This window comes from Anguilla rostrata, chromosome 2 (genome assembly GCF_018555375.3).
Source record: "Anguilla rostrata isolate EN2019 chromosome 2, ASM1855537v3, whole genome shotgun sequence".
Classification (NCBI taxonomy): Eukaryota; Metazoa; Chordata; class Actinopteri; order Anguilliformes; family Anguillidae; genus Anguilla; species Anguilla rostrata.
Genome location: NC_057934.1, coordinates 3,565,919 through 3,584,463, shown reverse-complemented (window position 1 = coordinate 3,584,463; position 18,545 = coordinate 3,565,919). Strand labels below are relative to the sequence as shown.

Sequence of the window (18,545 nt, the reverse complement as noted above, 5' to 3'; positions counted from 1 at the left end):
TCCAAAGTTATTATCATTATGAATAATTAGCCAGTCATTGGAAAGTTCTGGATTCAGTGAACATTGCTTACCCTTTGCTTAGATTTACATGCAAATCAGCATTTTTCTTCAGCAACCCAGTTTGGCAAGTTCAACAATGATAAAACCTTGCCAAACTAAATTAGCTAAAGAATAAGTGTAATGCTATCATTTTCAAATAAAAAATAAGCTTGAATGTTGATTAAATACATACCTGAATCTCCATATGAAATAAAAGTGTGAGTTTCTTTGATTTAACAATAGGGAAACTGGGTTGACTGTAGAGAGAAAAACTGTTTTATTCTCTTTTACAGTGTTATTGTATCAAATATTGGTTAATGTCTGTCCAGACTTTTAAAAAATCAATCTATCCTTTCCCCCGTTTGCTCTAGTTTGAGATAACAAATCACATTTGAAGGCCTCAAATCATGGATTAAAACATTTATGTCAGATGGGATCCTTGATGGACACAGTTATATATCTATCCTGGATAATGCAGAAAATCCTCCACTCTTCCCCAATGTGTGTGCTGTTACACATCACATCTTTACTCGCAATGCACAGACTGAGCAGCACAGGCACTGAGCTGGAGGCCTGTGCATCTTGTGCAGTTGACACAGGCAGGAAGCAGGCAGCCTGTGGAGGACCAGAGTCACTCTTTCATGATGAGACGGGAACAGCTGAGCCAACTGACACCCTCCCTTTCTGATCAGCACTATGGCCAATTACACACTGGCCTGTGGAGTTACTGGCCAGTCAGGAGCAGCACCATCAGAATTCAACACCAGATTGGAACTTCCACTTATCAGCGTTATTACCTCAGGGATAACAGTGGTGCTGATGAAGGTAAAACTCAAAATGAAGTTAAAGTGACCATTGGCTCAATGTTTTCTTTTTAAGTTGTCTTCGAAAAGAGGTCTGAGTAAAATTAAGAAAAATGCGGAAAAATAGTTGAAGAATAACCATTGTGGCTGTCCATGGTTACTGAATGTCTGTGGGGTTCAGGAATAGTAGGAATCTGTGACTCCATACAGGAGGTGATGAGCGCTCATCTGCTCATCTCGCACTACTAGTCCGGTCACAGTCGCATCATTTATCATTTCGTCTGAGTCAGGGCACTTGAATTACAGAATGGGTATTAAAACATATTTAATATTAATATTTCAAACTTAATAATGAGAACACGATCTTGACAACTTTCAGAACATCATCTTAATTGTTCTTCCACGATTCTCCAGCAGAGGACATTCTAACACTACTTAGTCTGTCAGATCAACGATCTGTCCAACAGGCAGGTTTTTGCACGTCCGGTTAATTAGACTCAATCGCTGTGGTGGACTTTCGGTGGCGGGACCAAACTGGAAATCGGCAGTAAGTGGCGACACAACCCGGCTTTCTAAACTTTTTCTGCAAAAATTTTAGAAGATTCGACCAGATTCTATCAGTTTAAACGAAGTGTTAGCATTGTAAATTCCACATTTTATCATATTCAAGCTGTTTCAGTAGTTCAGTTGGACGAAAAAAACAGATCCACATAAAGCTCATCAAAGTAAACTACATTTGCAGAGGATATAGTGTACAAAAATCAAGGGGCATGTAACATGTAACAAATTCAACAAACAAAAGGCTCGTGAAGTCAGAATGAATTAAAAAAGGCAAAGGCAAACGACTGTCTCTTGAGTGAGAGGTTTTTGTACGGCGGGTAAATGAGTCTGCATCACTGTGGGTCACTTTTGGTGGTGGAACAAAACTGTCAGTTGGACGTAAGTAATTTCTCTTTCAGACCCATCACTATCGATTTTTGTTTCATTTTAAGATGCTGCAATTTTCCGACGAGGTAAATCAAAATGCTAATCATTTTTGTGATGCGTGAATTAACAAGAAACAGTAGGCTTACTATTTGCAAAATTGGAAATTGATCTCAAATCCTTCTGAATTAATTTTAATTCACTTCACAAATAGCCTTTTCTCATTGTAAACATTCCACATTTTATATAATTCAAGCTGAATCAGGTGTTCAGCTGGACAGAAAAAAAGAACATATGCACGTGGAAAGCTCAACAAAGTAGCTAAGCTGCGTTTGCGTAAAATATTTACAAATCAAAGGACACGTAACATTTTAAAAAATGGTCAGAAAGAACGGGAAAGGGTAAAGGAAAGCTGTGTCGCTTGAGTGAGAGGTTTTTGTACGGCGGGTGAATGAGTCTGTGTCACTGTGGAGGACTTTCGGTGGCGGAACAAAATTGTCAGTTGGACGTAAGTAATTCTCTTTCAGATCCATCTTTAGCGGTGTTTTTGCTTTCTTTTAAAATATGCTGTAAATCTTCCGACGTTAGACGTTGTAAATCGAATTGCTAATCATTGTTGTGATACGTGGAAAAATAAATTCTCAAATTATTTTTAATCTATCCATCTTTGACTTCAGTCTGTCAGTCTTCGTGTTTGATGCTTAGATGACAGTACCGATTGTCAGATGCAGTCCATGCTTTTTCGATTTTGTGCTCCAGATGGACTAAATAAATTGCATTGGTGTACTTCACGTCCATAGGATCACAACGGCTTCATTGATTTTTGAACAGTCCAATGGTATTAATGGTACAGTCGAGGGAACTACGAACATCATCGTTTTCTCAGTGACATGCAATGCGACTGTTATCCACGTAAATAAAAATAAATAAATGAAATAATAATAAGTCATGTCGTAGCATTCTGTAGGCTACGGAATATTGGTTTCAGTGCTAAAAATGTGAGAAATTTCCATTTTTGCTGAATTAGTTTTTCTATTTGATACATTGTAGTAAGGTTTAAGAAAAGTTGGCAATGCTGTTTTCAGACTGCGTGTTTAGTTCATAAATGAGAAGGAACACAAAGGAAACTTCAGAAAATGTGATTCATTCTGTAGATTATCAGTGTTTAATGCCATTACGCATTTATTTTTTCTTTCGTTAACAGTTGAGGATATTATTTAGGGAACTGGTTTATAATTTACAAAAGCAGGTCAAGCTGTACAAGAGCTGGAGAGTGCAATTAAACCTTTAATAAAGCGCCAAATCTTCTCATTATAAAGGGCACTCACAGTTTATAATAATAATAATCATAATAACTAAAAAAAGCAGACTGAATATTTAATCGTGTCAGGATGCATTTTATTCTACAATGTGAGGTGAATCTGGATAAACTCACTTCTGCCACTGCCTGAGTGTGACGCCTGATAATTTCTGCATCACATTCATGTCTCATTGTGCGGACAGAATGATTGACACATGGGGGCGTGTCCACTGTCTGACCTCACCACATCTCTGCTCTGTCTCCCAGGTGACACAGTCCCCACCCTCACAGTCCTGCCCCCCTCTAGTGTGGAGGTGAAGCAGGGGAAGGCCACACTGGTGTGTCTGGCCAACAAGGGCTTCCCGTCAGACTGGACTCTGCACTGGAAAGTGGACGGTACCAGTAGGAGCTCGGGCGTGGCCGGGAGCGCCGGGGTCCTGGGGAAGGACGGCCTGTACAGCTGGAGCAGCTCCCTGACTCTCAGTGCGGACGACTGGATGAAGGCGGGGTCACTGACCTGTGAGGCCACAAAGGGCTCCCAGTCTGCCCCCCCTCAGACACTGAGGAGAGCTGACTGTGCTGAGTAGGGCGGGTGCAGGCCCAGCTCACACACTCTGATCACACTGTGTTTACCCTGCTCTGCTCTCAGCCTCTCTGCTCCTTACTGCTGCACACTGAGCTGGGCCTGTGTGTGAATCCTTCCCCCAGCCTGAGCTGTCACTGCTAATGTCTCACATGTGCTCTGCTTGTGTCCTTAACAAATATGCATACCTGCCTTCTTATTTGTGTTTGTGTGATTTTGGCAATAGCTGTTAGATAAAAGTCATTGAAATAATAAAGATTCTTTGAAAAGTTATTGTTTGACTGGCTGTTATTATAAAAAGTAGACTTTTTGTGCTAATGGTGTTTTTGTGCAATATCTGTAGTGATTCCACCAAGATGCCAGCCCTCACTTTGATGAAATCACAATTACATTCTTGTCACTGAAAATACTTTTGCAATACACCCAAGAATTCAAATAATAATAAAAATAAAACTTTAAAAATGTGTTAATTGAAAAAAGTATATATATTTTTTATTGGGTCAGTGCTTTAATTCTCTGGAGGCCTGCTGAGAGGGGCAGTGATGTGTGAGCGCGCTCAGTGCAGTTCTGTGCAGCAGGATGTGTGCTCTGCTCACACTAACCCCCTGGGGACGGCCCAGACACCTGGCCACAGTGCTGCTCTATTCCCAGATTGAGTCAGTCCCACTGAGGGACAGCAGAACCACCTGCCCCGCCCTGCATATGCAAATCTGAGTTTCACCCCAACAGCTTGCAGTTTCTCAGCCCAAAATACCCCAGCACTGAGACAGCTGTTTGAGCATGAGGAGGTAGAGGGCTCATTTCCATAGTTAGCTAAAAATAGGATGTTGGTGTACCTTACGTCTGCCTTAGCGTGAATCTCAGATTAGAGATTTCACATCTGTGGGGACTTGCACTCTTATTTATCTGTACAGAATAATAATAATGTGATACTTAAACTTAACCTTTTAGTATCATATTATAACTAAATTAAAGTGCCTAGAATCATAAATACAGTCTAATCTCAAAATACAATTGTGCATTTAAGTGAGAAAATATTTTATAAACGAAGATAAGCAGACAAGCAAAATTATGCTTTCATTGTAAATGCTAAAATTAATTAAATAAAAAAATGGGTTCTCGATTCATAAATATTCAGAAAACAACATATTCTTACAAAGATTTGATGATTACAATTACTATTTGCATTTCAAATACTCCAAAGATTGTTGAAAAAAAATTATTTTCTGCATTTTAAAATTTTCAGTGGCTTCAATGAGTGTTTTAGTCATTTAGTGTTTCCTTGTGATTTCATGGGGTGAAAAATGTAATTGTATCTGTTCCACTTCTCGAATGGAGAAAAAGAGGTCCCCATAACTATTAAGTTATTGGTTAAAACATTATTTTGGATAATTGAAATAATATTAAATTAATTCTGTTCCATGTAGCAGCAGGTAAGACTGCACCCATTTCTTCTCCACTCAGATATTTCTGCTGTTTGGTGCATTAGAGGGGTCTCTTACAGTTGGTGACCTTGACACTTGATATCTGAGGGGTTTTCTCACTTTTATATATTCCATCCTTCAAATATCCAGATACACAATGCTGCATTTATTCAGTAAACACAAACAGGTTTTGGTAATACTAACCCAGTACTGACCCCATGCCTGAAATATAATGGATGCCTGTTCAATTGAATGCATTAAGCTCAAGGGATATCAATTCAAAATGAATGAATTGATATCCCTTGAGTTAAAAATGATCAAATAAAATAATATGGGAGCTTGTTATGGAAGTCTATCCATGCTGTATCATGCAAAGTTGAGTTTAAATTGAATAACTAACGAGAAAATTTGAAAAAAGATGATCGTGCCAATCAAAGAAATACTGTCGCAGAAAATAAATGTGAATAAAGTCTTTTCAGACATTCCAAATTAGTTACAAGTGATAACTTCTGTATGACATTTCACGTCTCAGTCTCATTTCAAGGACAGAATGATTGACACATGGGGGTGGGGGGGGCGTGTCCACTGTCTGACCTCACTGTTTCTGCCATGTCTCCCAGGTGACACAGTCCCCGCCCTCACAGTCCTGCCCCCCTCCAGTGTGGAGGTGAAGCAGGGGAAGGCCACACTGGTGTGTCTGGCCAACAAGGGCTTCCCGTCAGACTGGACTCTGCACTGGAAAGTGGACGGTACCAGTAGGAGCTCGGGCGTGGCCGGGAGCGCCGGGGTCCTGGGGAAGGACGGCCTGTACAGCTGGAGCAGCTCCCTGACTCTCAGTGCGGACGACTGGATGAAGGCGGGGTCACTGACCTGTGAGGCCACAAAGGGCTCCCAGGCTGCCCCCCCTCAGACACTGAGGAGAGCTGACTGTGCTGAGTAGGGCGGGTGCAGGCCCAGCTCACACACTCTGATCACACTGTGTTTACCCTGCTCTGCTCTCAGCCTCTCTGCTCCTTACTGCTGCACACTGAGCTGGGCCTGTGTGTGAATCCTTCCTCCAGCCTGAGCTGTCACTGCTAATGTCTCACATGTGCTCTGCTTGTGTCCTCAACAAATATGCATACCTGCCTTCTTATTTGTGTTTGTGTGATTTTGGCAATAGCTGTTAGATAAAAAAGATGATCGTGCCAATCAAAGAAATACTGTCGCAGAAAATAAATTCTGCGATTCAGTGCATCGTGGCTGAGATGTCACCAGGATCCCATCTGAACCAAAACATCTTTAATTACATAAACTCTGATGTATGTATTCAACTCAAAATACCCTTCAGACAGAAGTTAATTTGAAATCCCACTCATTCCTCCTCTAGGAGAAAGTACACATCCTCAGCTTAGGGTGAACTCCAGGTGATCATTGCTCCTTGTGAGCTGATATACGACGTGTTTCCTGTGATGCTGAGGTACAGTAGTGTGTGTGGTTCAGCAGCAGCTCTGCTATGGGTTCTGTGCATGACACAGAGTAGCTCCTCCTCAGTACAGAGAGGCATAAATTTAGGGCAGAAGCTCATTGTCGCCCCCACTGGTCCACTGGCAATATGTTCCAGATCAGTGCCTTCCCCCTCAGCACCTGCAGTAGGTCCCAGCTGCAGCAGTGCAGTCTCTGTGCAGTCTGACTGAGGGAGGTTTTTGTACGGCTCTGTATCACTGTGTGAATATAGTTTCACTGCGGCTGATATAATGAACACCGTGACAGTAATAATCTCCTGCATCTTCAGCCTGGACTCCAGTGATTTTCAGTGTAAACTGAGTTAAATATCCACTCCCACTGAAACGATCAGGAATCCCAGACTGGCGACTTGTGCCAGCATAAATCAGAATTTTAGGAGCCTGACCAGGTTTCTGCTGGTACCAGTAGAGGAAGTCGCCATAGAGGTTGGTGTACACCCTCTCACTGGCTGTACAGCTGATAGAGACAGTGTCTCCCAGCTGAGCAGACCGAGCTGATGGAGACTGAGTCAGAACTACATCTGCCATTGATTCTGAAAAAAAAAATGGCAATGGATGTCAATGCACGTTATTATATTACAATTAGCAAAATTCTGGTAACTTAGACTGTAATGGCAACTTGTGTCAAAACAGTTGTTTTGTGAAAAGAAAAAACAAAAATGTGAACTATAACTAAAACCTCAAGTTAAAATAGATCTGTCATTCTCACCCTGAGCAAAGAGTCCCAGCATCACCAGCAGTAAAAAGTTTGACCCCATCATAATGCTGCCTGTGTCAGTGTCTGTGAAAGGACTGGGCAGTCACTGATCAGTACTGGGGGTCTTAAAGTGTGTGGAGCAGTGAGGCAGGACAGGTATGCAAAGCCCCTTCCTTTATACAAATCCTGTCACACACAGTTAGAGGAGCTCTGATGTGTGAACAGCAGTGGGTCTACAGAAAGAAGGGACATGTGCCCTACTCACTGTTGTTTTTACCCAGTCAAGCACTGAAATGTCAATATTATTGTTTCTGACATTGTTCTGTATGAGTTTAGGCGTGCAACTGATTAAGACTGGTTGAATATGAGGTAGGATTTTTAAATATATGTTGAAAAAATTCACATCTTGTGTCCTTTGATAGTAGGTTCATTACAAGAGATCGGAAAGTCAAGGACATCCATCAGGTACAGGGAATTATTCATTTACAGTATATCCATATATAACTAATGAAAAGTGAAATACTGTAAATTGTCAACGTTCCCTGTTGCACGCAGAAAACCTCTTTCCTTGTATTTAGTGCAGTTGTATTTACATTACATTACAGGCATTTGGCAGACAACAAGCAATGAACAACAAGCAATTTTGACAACAAGCAATGAAGATGCTTTCTTTTGCAATATTCAAACAACAGCACTAACCATGAAAAAAGTATTCTACATTATAAAAAAAGTTGTATTCTCATTTTTGTCCCAAACAGTAATTCCTCCATCACTTCTGGAGAGCACAGAAAATCCTGCTCTTCCCCATGTGCAGCCAGCAGCCTCTAATTTTCATTTTGCGCTCAGCCAGCAGAGCAGCAAAGCCACTGAATCTGGGAGCTCACACTGTGCAGCTGGTACAGGCAGACTGCAGGCAAACAGTCAACCAGAGGAACCACTTGGTCCTCAGTGAGAAAGGGACAACTGAGCTGAATGAATCCCTCCCTCCTAAGGTGACCATGCAGATAATGATGTGTTCCCTTCTACACAGCGGCTCACAGGATTGGTCAGCAGTGCCTATCAGACTGTAGTTTGTGCTCTTTTATTATGGTGTTAGAGGATCAGATCAGAAGCAGCAGTGGAGCTCTGATTGGTCAGGGTGTGTAACAGCAGCCTGTGTGATGTGTGCTGGGAGAGCTCTGGACTGAGTGACTCCACTGTGCTGGACTGCCTGCTGTTCACTGCTGCACGGTTCTGTGACATCTTGTGTTAAACTATTTTACAAAGAATTCAAAATGCAAAGTCATTGGAAATTCTTCCAGAATACATTCCTAATTAAAAGTCAGGATGCACTGAAATTAAAATGTAGTGTAATCTCTTTGAATAGAGAATATGAATGATTTTATAATAATCCACTGTAGCTCAATATTTTAGAGCAGACCCCTCAATGTCACTGGTGAGTGCCTCCCCCCTCAGCACCTGCAGTAGGTCCCAGCTGCAGCAGTGCAGTCTCTGTGCAGTCTGACTGAGGGAGGTTTTTGTACGGCTCTGTATCACTGTGTGAACACAGGACCACTGTGGGCACTCTGACAGTAATAATCTCCTGCATCTTCAGCCTGGACTCCAGTGATTTTCAGTGTAAACTGAGTCCCAGATCCACTCCCACTGAAATGATCAGGAATCCCAGACTGGCGTTTTGTGGCATAATAAATCAGAAGTTTAGGAGCCTGACCAGGTTTCTACAGGTACCAGTGGAGGAACTCGCCATTGGAGTTGGTGTAAACGCTCTGACTGGCTGTACAGCTGATAGAGACAGTGTTGCCCAGCTGAACAGACTGAGCTGACGGAGACTGAGTCAGAACTACATCTGCCATCGATTCTGAAAAACAAAACATGGAAATGGTTCTCATAGCAATTCTCAAACACAGGGAAATATTCTGGTAAACTGGACATTAATGACAAATGCTGTGAACACAGATGCTTTGTCAAACAATGAGAAAGAAAATATAGCATGACCAAAAGTTGAAATGGATTCGTCAATCTCACCCTGAGCAAAGAGTTCCAGCATCACCAGCAGTAAAATATTTGACATCATCATGATGCTGCCTGTGTCAGTGTCTGTGAAAGGACTGGACAGTCACTGATCAGTGCTGGGGGTCTTAAAGTGTGTGGAGCAGTGAGGCAGGACAGGTATGCAAAGCCCCTTCCTCTATACAAATCCTGTCACACACAGTTAGAGGAGCTCTGGTGTGTGAACAGCAGTGGGTCTGTAGAGGGCTGGGACATGTGGACTATTCGCTATTTTTATCTGTCGTGATGCAAGAACTTCATGCCCCACCCAGGGGTGCTCGCTTTTCTCTCTCTTGCCCACACTCTCAAAAAAGATCTGTTAATATCCCAGACACAGCTTTTGTGTTACTACTTTTGCATTACAATTATGCTGTACAATTAATGTGTTAGGAAGTGGGACTTTTTTTTAACACAGACTGTGTTGAAATTACACAAAATGTGTTTTTCTTAACCAGGCATGCGGATGCGTGTTAAATAATGATACATTACGTGTTGTTTTTAACACTAGAAAGGCTGACACCATCGGATGTCTGGACTTTAAAATGCAAAGTACTCCAACAATGCAAATGTAATACCCTCCTCCATCCATTACTTTTCCAAAATAACTGGGCTTAAAATAACTGCATTGTCAGAACTGTAAAAAAATAAATAAATAAATAAAGAGTCATTGAAGAAATACAGGCAGTTTGTGCCATTTTCTTCACAAAACCCCCCACCAAACAATAGGTAACAGGTGCTGATAACCAGGTGTGGATTGGTTTCTCTCTTCTCTGGCACGCTATGCAGCAACTGAATGGCAGATGCTTTGTTACAAATTTCTCAGTCAAGAGCCATCAAAACTAATTTTGCTCATATAATCACACAAAATTAATTCACTGCAATTATTTGATGAACGTGATTTGCTTTGATTATTGACATCAGTGTGGGGATCAATGACTGTGGCCATTGTATTCTAGAAAAGATCGGTTTATAACTCCCTGAAAATAACACCCCTGACATACGTTCAGGTTTTCACTGAAAAGGTACCTTCAGATATAAACTCTGAATAGACTACAGGATGGCAAAATCATGCAAGCGAATGGGACTGGAATTCATCACATGGTTAAAGTCAGAAGCAGCAGCTGCCAAAGCAGCCACGGTCACAGCATCGCCTCACACACATATCACCCCTGGGAAGAAAACTGAGTGCCAGGTTAGCAATGCGGTCGGAACATAACTAAAGATGACTGTGTGACAAATCAATTTGTGTGTGGTACCTGCCCACGCAAACAACCAAAACAGTGCGTTCCCTGTGGAATTGATGTGTAAGAGGACAGAAAGTACATTTATAACCTCAATCAAAAGCAGGAGCCAACGAAAGATGAAGTGAGAGGAATTTGTCTGAAATATTGCACTTTGTATTTCTTCAACTACTTTTTCCAGGATGTGTTTTGCTTGTTTTAAGTGCTTTTCTGTCAGAGAACGGGGACCAGGACCCAAACGCAGAGTGTAAAAAAACTCAAACTTCAAAAGGCAAATCCAAGATAATCGGGCAGAATACACATAGGCAGGAACACACGGGCAGAAAACACAAGCAGAAACACATGCGGAAACACAAGGAACCAGCACCTGAGTCAGAGAAGCAAAGAACTTAAATAGACAGGAAAACTGATCAGACAAAGGTGAGCACAATTCACAATTTGACCAGACAGGGAAGGGATAACGAGACGCAGAGAAAAACAATAATAGAATCATAGAAAACAACGATCCAATTAACACTGGGGAAACTAAAGAGGGAGCGAACAGAAATACAAACTGAAGTGCTGCCATCTGGTGGCCCAAAAAGGAAAAACAGAAACAGAACTGAATCCTGACATTTTCTCAGTCTGCTTGTAATAAATCTTTATGCATTTTCCCTTACCAATATAACAAAACCTATATAAATAAGAAATAAATATGTAAAACTTGAATTTCAAATAGTTTTGCAACGTTTCATAATATTCATGAAATTAGGTCACCGTGTGGCTAGACCTTGGAGACCTCACTTTGGGACTGCTTTACTAATGGTAGCTGATTTTCCCCATAGACATAGACTGAAGCCCGGAAGCCTCTTTGAAATCAGATCTTGGCATTACTGTACAAAATTAGTCAGACAGATATAAAGTATAAAGAGTATAAAGATTGAGTCCTGGTTTCAGAGAACATTTCCCCTTAACTTGGAGTAAAACTGGATGTCCAGCTGCGTTTCTTTGCAGTCTAATTTGTGAGTTCAGCAATCAGTGAACATACGTTTCCAAACCAAATTTGGTCAATAAAAAAGTTTAATGCTTGTAAAGTAAAATATAATGAGGACAAATGTTAAATCAAGTATCTGAGATGAGAAGTGTTTCAGTTAATATATTTTATAAAAATATTGTTTATTGTATATTTGAATGTCCCCGATATTGTGGGATTTTGCATAGTAGACGATATGGCCATTGTTAACAAACCAAGTAAAAAATATCCTTTCTAGAGTGTAAGTTTTCATAAGATGTTTAAAATATGAATTTAAATAATGTTTTCTTCCATGAGGCAATGTTTGTTATTTGATACTTTCATGTGACACATTAATGATGAATGACCACGTTCTCTTCAGATGATTTAACAAGTTTTAATTAAAGGCTTTTAAACAGTGCTTTGTATGCATGGGTAAATTGGCTGTAGGAATGAAAACTGCCAAACTCTTGGTGCTGTATATAGGTATGGGCCATGCCACCCGCCAAGGCATAACTAGGAGGGATGGCATACCTGTCATTCCAATATATGCATATTTATCTGAAAATTGGCATACATACATGTTCTCACTTTCCAGCCTGAATGAGCACAAACTTAGCAAAGCCGAAACTAACCCCGCTTTCAAGTGATGACCTTGTCATAGTTTTCTAAGAATCAGGAATATGTTGGAGATCCCATTAGGTGAATTGGGAATATCAGACTATTGAAGGCAACATAAAACATCAGATGCAGCCATACAGGCCCAAGCCATCACACTGCCTCCACCATGCTTAACAGAAGAAGTAGTATGTCAAGGGTCCAGAGCAACTCCGCTCTTTCTCCGCACTTTCACCTTTCCATCACACTGGTCAAGGTTCATGTTTGTCTCATCTACTAATCAGGCTTATCTTTGTTTTTTTCTTTTTTTCTTTTTTGTTGTAAATTCCAATCTCTCCTTTCTGTCCTTGTTGCTGATGAGAGGTTTACATCTAGAAGTGTAGCCTTTGTAATTTGCCTCTATGTTTTTTCACACTGTGTCCTGTGATACTTTCACTCCTAATGTATAGAGATCACCAGCAATCATTTGAGGATTTAGCTTTTTTTCCCCCACAACTTTTTCACCACTTTCTCATTTCTTCCATGGATGGCCTGAATGCTGGTGACTCCTAAGTCCTCCAGTATTTGGTTTAATTGCTATCAAGCAAGTTTAGAAAGAAGCCATTTGTCCTAATGCTTATGTTGACTTAGAAAAAGAGTATTTGAATGGCATTGTTGTAATATAGTTCAATATTAGTTAAAAACATATGAAATCAATGCACACACTGAATTTAGCACCATGGTCATTTGCTTTGAAATACAAATTTGATTACTACAGAGGGAAACAACTGCAACACAACGGTCCCAATACATTTGCATGAAACTGTAGTGGATCCCAAACATGATAGTGGCAGAGGTTTCCTAACAAGTTCATACCTCAATTGAAATCAGAATGCGTAAGCTGCTGTATACTAAAGATTTATTTACAGTAGTCCACTGTATTAAAACTATAGTACGTGTAACAATGTATTGTTATTATCTCATAAAAAAACACGTTTTCAACGTACAAAAATGCCAAGTTACTCAAAAGTATTGATATCAAAATGACGCCAAGTTACGGTAGTACAAACAATATAGGCTATCTTGCCTCACCGAAATGACATAAGATGTATTTCAAAGCAATGCTACCCAATATTTCCTCAGTTCTTTCAAGTCACTTGGCCCTGTGTATAAGCATGCACTACATGGACAGGCCAAACATATGTGTGAATGGCTCTCTCACAATCAAGATTGATTGAATAGGCGTGTATATGTCCAGTTTGTATTGGTATGCATGTATTTCGCTGCCCAGCCTTTCAGTTGCGTGAATGATAGTATGTTTCTTGGTATAAGTGTGTGTTCGTAAATGTGAATGTAACATGCTGCGAGGGAAATGTCCCCATGAGGATAAAGAAGTTGTCTATGTATGTATGTACAATATGTATTTTACATGCAGTATTTATTGTACGTAGCAAATATACAATAACTTGCACATGTACTCAAATTCAGTTCAGAAGCAAGTATAAACATGTTTTCTGGAGAAACATGCTTCCTGTAGTTACTCAGCAGCAGTTTTGTACATTAATTTCAATGTGTTCCATGAGGCAATTCGAAATATTTGACTCTTTGATGTGACACAAAATTTGCATGACATTGTAAAATGGTAAGATTACAAAACACAGGGCCAAGTGACTTGAAAGAACTGAGGAAATATTGGGTAGCATTGCTTTGAAATACATCTTATGTCATTTCGGTGAGGCAAGATAGCCTATATTGTTTGTACTACCGTAACTTGGCGTCATTTTGATATCAATACTTTTGAGTAACTTGGCATTTTTGTACGTTGAAAACGTGTTTTTTTATGAGATATCATTTCTTTTTGCAAAGCGTTTTATTATGAGAGTGAGAAATGCGACCCTGCAAGAAACGGTTGTGGATTATGGCTATCGTTGTGTGAATCTGTACAGTCTGATGAGCGTGTACCGTTCAGCAGTTTCGGTTTGCTATATATGTAAAACAGTGGCTGTGAGAAAGGATGCAGTGGCGTAAGCGTAAACGCATCAGAAACGCAGATGAAATATGGTATGTACTCACGGATTTGACGTCCATCCAACGAGCCTTGACTGACAAAAGAATCAACAAGCCCGTAGAATTATAACTCCCTAGGTCGCAACTTGTGTAGCCTTCTGTCCTGCTCCGTTGTCTGTTATTTCGTGGAGATGCACTTTTAGTGTTTGTAAGGTTTATCCTTCTGTCCTGCTCCGTTGTCTGTTATTTCGTGGAGAGGCACTCTTAGTGTTTGTAAGGTTTATAAGGCATTTTGATAGGCTTATCTGCAGGTAGGAATCCTCTTCGCTGTTTTGCTAAACTAGAACCGGAAAACATGATAGTGGAGAATAGGAGCAGACGCATATGTCCCAGCAGGCTTTGCATATGAGAGAATAACAACAGTGTGAGAGAAATTAAGATGAAATTACGAAATTCCGTAGTTGAAACAATATGTTTTTAGCAGAATGGGCATGTAGGTGAAGGTTGACATGATCACGAAGTATAGTGCGAAGTAAATGGAGTGACCATGAGCGAATTTATATTCCTTATCAAACGGTATATATAACAGTCGGTATTGAACAGTAGTTTTTGAAGTGGAGGGTTAAATAACATTACATTACATGACAGGCAAATAATGTGTGCAATCTATTGCACTAATGTGTTTTTCTCATGTTCAGTGCTAGTAGTTATACTTATGAGTGAATCATGATTTTAAATGTAATGTTTTAATGCGGAGTTTCAGAACGTACATACGTAGTAATTGTGTGTAGCCTATGTGGCTAGATAGAGAACAAGGCGAGGTAACATGAATGTAGAAACGTGGCGTTTGCTGATATGAAGGTTTTGTACGGTAGCCAAGTGAAGAAATATAGTTAGTAGAAATGGCACAGTGGTGAACTGGTGCAATGCGTGAAATATCATTAGCGAACCTGCCGGTGGTTTTAAAGAAGAACACAAGCCAGTAAGCACAGAAGAGCTCCCGTTGAATCCATATGGCTTAGCAATATTGTAGCCGGTCAATAACTGAACGTACAGACGGTAAGTCATAATGCATATGTCTTAGCAATATTGTAGCCGGTTAATAACTGAACGGTGAACGGCGGGTAGATATGGTGCAAAAGCAATAATTGAAAAGTAGTAGACAATTATTAGTGAGGGTCGAAGCAAGTTAAAGAAACGTATTCCTAACTGGGCTTTAACATACGACCCCGTGTTCTCAAGCCTGTAACCTTACCCACTAGGCCACGGACGGACTAACCGTTCAAACTGCGGAGTTGCAGAATGTACATACGTAGTAATTGTTTGTAGCCTATGTGGCTAGATAGAGAACAGGGCGAGGTAACATGAATGTAGAAACGTGGCGTTTGCTGATATGAAAGTTTTGTACGGTAGCCAAGTGAAGAAATATAGTTAGTAGAAATGGCACAGTGGTGAACTGGTGTAACTTTTTAATAAAAGGAATACATTTGCCGTCATGAAATGCATATGGGTGGTCGTGAGTGAGTTTTGGTGAAGCAAATATAAGCGTAAGAAAACGTTAGTGTAAAAGAGGAAATGATCTGCCTGAGGGCGAGTCGGGATTCAAGCCTCAAACTGGAGGTTTACCAGTCTGTGACTTCGTTAGTGCAGCACCATGCCATAGCTGTGCAATGCATGAAATATCATCAGCCAACCTGGCGGTGGTTTTAAAGAGCACAGGCCAGTAAGCACAGAAGAGCTCCCGTTGAATCCATATGGCTTAGCAATATTGTAGCCGGTTATTAATAACTGAACGTACAGACGGTAAGTCATAATGCATATGGCTTAGCAATATTGTAGCCGGTTAATAACTGAACGGTGAACGGCGGGTAGATATGGTGCAAAAGCAATAATTGATAAGTTGGCTAGTAGACAATTATTAGTGAGGGTTGAAGCAGGTTAAAGAAACGTGTTCCTAGCTGGGCTTGAACTGACGACCCTGTGTTCTCAAGACTGTAACCTTACCCACTAGGCCACAGGCGGACTAGCTGTTCAAACTGGAAATGTTTCAGAGTAAAAATGTATGGGTATTTTGCGTGTGTATGCGCGTTTTTGATTGGGTCGTGTAGGTGCAGATTTGGCTGGTGTCAGTGAAATGTCCAATGGGGAGACCTGTTGTTAGTGGGATTGGCGGCAGGAAAAATAAGAATGAGAAGAAGAAGAAGAAGAAGAAGGAGAAAACGCAAAATCCCCTTAGTTTGGGGCTTTATTGTGTGGACATGTGAAGTTGTTTATGAATTCTGTCTGTTGAAATGGGGTCAGAATGTACAGAATTTAATGTTTTTAAGGGCTGAGTGTCTGTGGCTGTTGTGGTTATTTCTCTGTGGGGAACCCTGAAAAGTGCCAAACTCTCGGTGCTGTATAGGTATGGGGCATGCCCCCGCCAGGGCGTAACTTGGCGGGATGGCATACCTGCCATCCCAATAAAGTGACTTACATTGTTATGTCTAAATATGTAATTTCCTAGACTGGACTCCCACGCTGTGGCGTGATACTTTCGACGAAATGTTGGAAGAAGAATTAGAATACAATGACAGCTGGATTGTTCAGTTCAACTACAGCCTACAAGAGAATCTCTCTAAAGAGGAGAGGAGGAGGGGATGGAAGATCTACTGCCACTGTGCCTACGGAAAGTACGCATTCAGCTGTCTTTTCGTGAGAAAACAATGTTCTACAAACTGCGACTGTCATTAACCATCTTCGTTGTATGTATAAACAAGCAGGCAAAAAACAAACAATGAAATAAATATATAAATAACGTCCCTATAAGTGAGGGATCTTATTAAAATATTCTATGTGTGTGTATATGTATATATATATGTATAGATAGATATATTGAAAGTCTAGTCTTTTGTTGACTTAACCTTAATTTTGTGGCAATTCAGACATTTATATGTTAGACATTGTATTGTGAGGGAGGGGAAGTGTGAAGATCAGACGCGACCAAACAGGGGATCTATAAGTTACTGAAGGGCACTCCAGTACCCACTAAGTTTCGTGAGAGACGAAATAAGGGGGTGCTATACTCCTAAGGGACATATCCCAAATAATTAATAATGAACCCCTAAACGGGTAACTGAGGAAGGAGTATAAAAAAATAAAGGAACAGGGAAACGAGAAATAAAGAACAAACGACTTCAAACCGAAGCTGAGAACAAGAAAATGTCTTTTCACAAACAAACAGAAGACGTTCTGAGGCCAACTAAAACCAGGAGGAAAACTGGTTAGTAAGAGGCGGAAAGATTTGTGCCCCGAAGGTGACACAATCACCCCTAAAAACCGCCAACCTCAGAATCTGGACAAATACCGTCCTAATACGTTTCTCCCACAAAAAAAAAAAAAAAAAAAAAAAAAAAAAAAAAAAAAAAAACTGAAGTCTGAATTCCTTGGTTCCTAAAATACTTGTACCTTGCTCAGAAAAGAGACAGCGAACTGGCTAGAGCAAAACACGTTACACTCAAACACCGTTCCACTGCCTACTGACGCTTTAAATACCCAGCCACAGGTGTGGCTGGTAATCAGCGGAAGATGTGAGCAGCCAACAGGTGAAACAGATCATCGTGGTAATCCTGCAGGAATGCAAGGAATGTTAGGGCGGGAACAATCATCCCACAGGAACCAAAAATAATGATTAGCCGAGCGACTAACCTGCGAGCTCTAAACTAATCGTCCCCAAACACCAAAATAACGATTAGCTGAGTGGCTAATCTGAATGCTAACAACTGAGCCGGTGCAGACACGGAAAAATGATCTACCCTGCACAGAAACCGTGACATGTATGTGTCCCCCCTGACTCCTGCATTGGTGGTGTATTTCCTTAGTCCTTAATCAGGGGTAGACTGCTAGAGATGCTTCTAGAGAGGTTTCTGGATTTATTCTTTCCTGGCTTGATTTAACTGCTTGATTGATTATTACGAGACTAAGGCTGAATATTCAGTCTGAATGGTGCCATGCTGCACATCCCAAGCTCATAGTCATCTGTATTCAATAGCCTAATGAATCTAATTGTTGAGTTCAATATCATCTGTATTCAATAGCCTATTGAATCTAATTGTTGAGTTCATTATATTGTTGCTCGTTGTAGTTACCTCCAAAAAAGCCATTTTTGGTCAGTCACACACTTTTGTCAGCAAATCAATGATGGAACACTGCCACCATGTGGTTCAAATGCAGTCCCGTATGTTTTCAGTAGATTAATGGAAACACAACAAAATAAAAAAGACTGAACAATCGTCTTCTTGGCCTCTTATCTCAGATTTAGGTGTGGTACCTGTTCCAAAGATTGGCCATCGGCCCGGGTTACTCTTCTCTTCCACTACCGCCTGCGCAGCGAGGCAGCCCGGGGG

General features: G+C 40.7%; 2 long non-coding RNA genes and 1 gene segment (V, D, J or C); 1 reads left to right on the top strand and 2 right to left on the bottom strand.

The window, feature by feature from the left end:
- Positions 1-18,545, bottom strand: part of LOC135243905 (uncharacterized) — a 73,186-nt gene that overhangs the window by 53,529 nt on the left and 1,112 nt on the right. The window lies entirely within an intron of this gene.
- On the top strand, positions 670-3,922 carry LOC135243878 (Ig kappa-b4 chain C region-like). The segment is given in 2 exon segments: positions 670-864; positions 3,334-3,922. Coding segments are annotated over 2 exon segments (504 nt in total).
- LOC135243955 (uncharacterized) lies at positions 8,473-9,604 on the bottom strand. Its single transcript, XR_010326860.1, has 2 exons — positions 9,301-9,604; positions 8,473-9,133 (listed from the first exon to the last, which is right to left on the bottom strand). It is a non-coding gene; the product is annotated as an uncharacterized LOC135243955 (long non-coding RNA).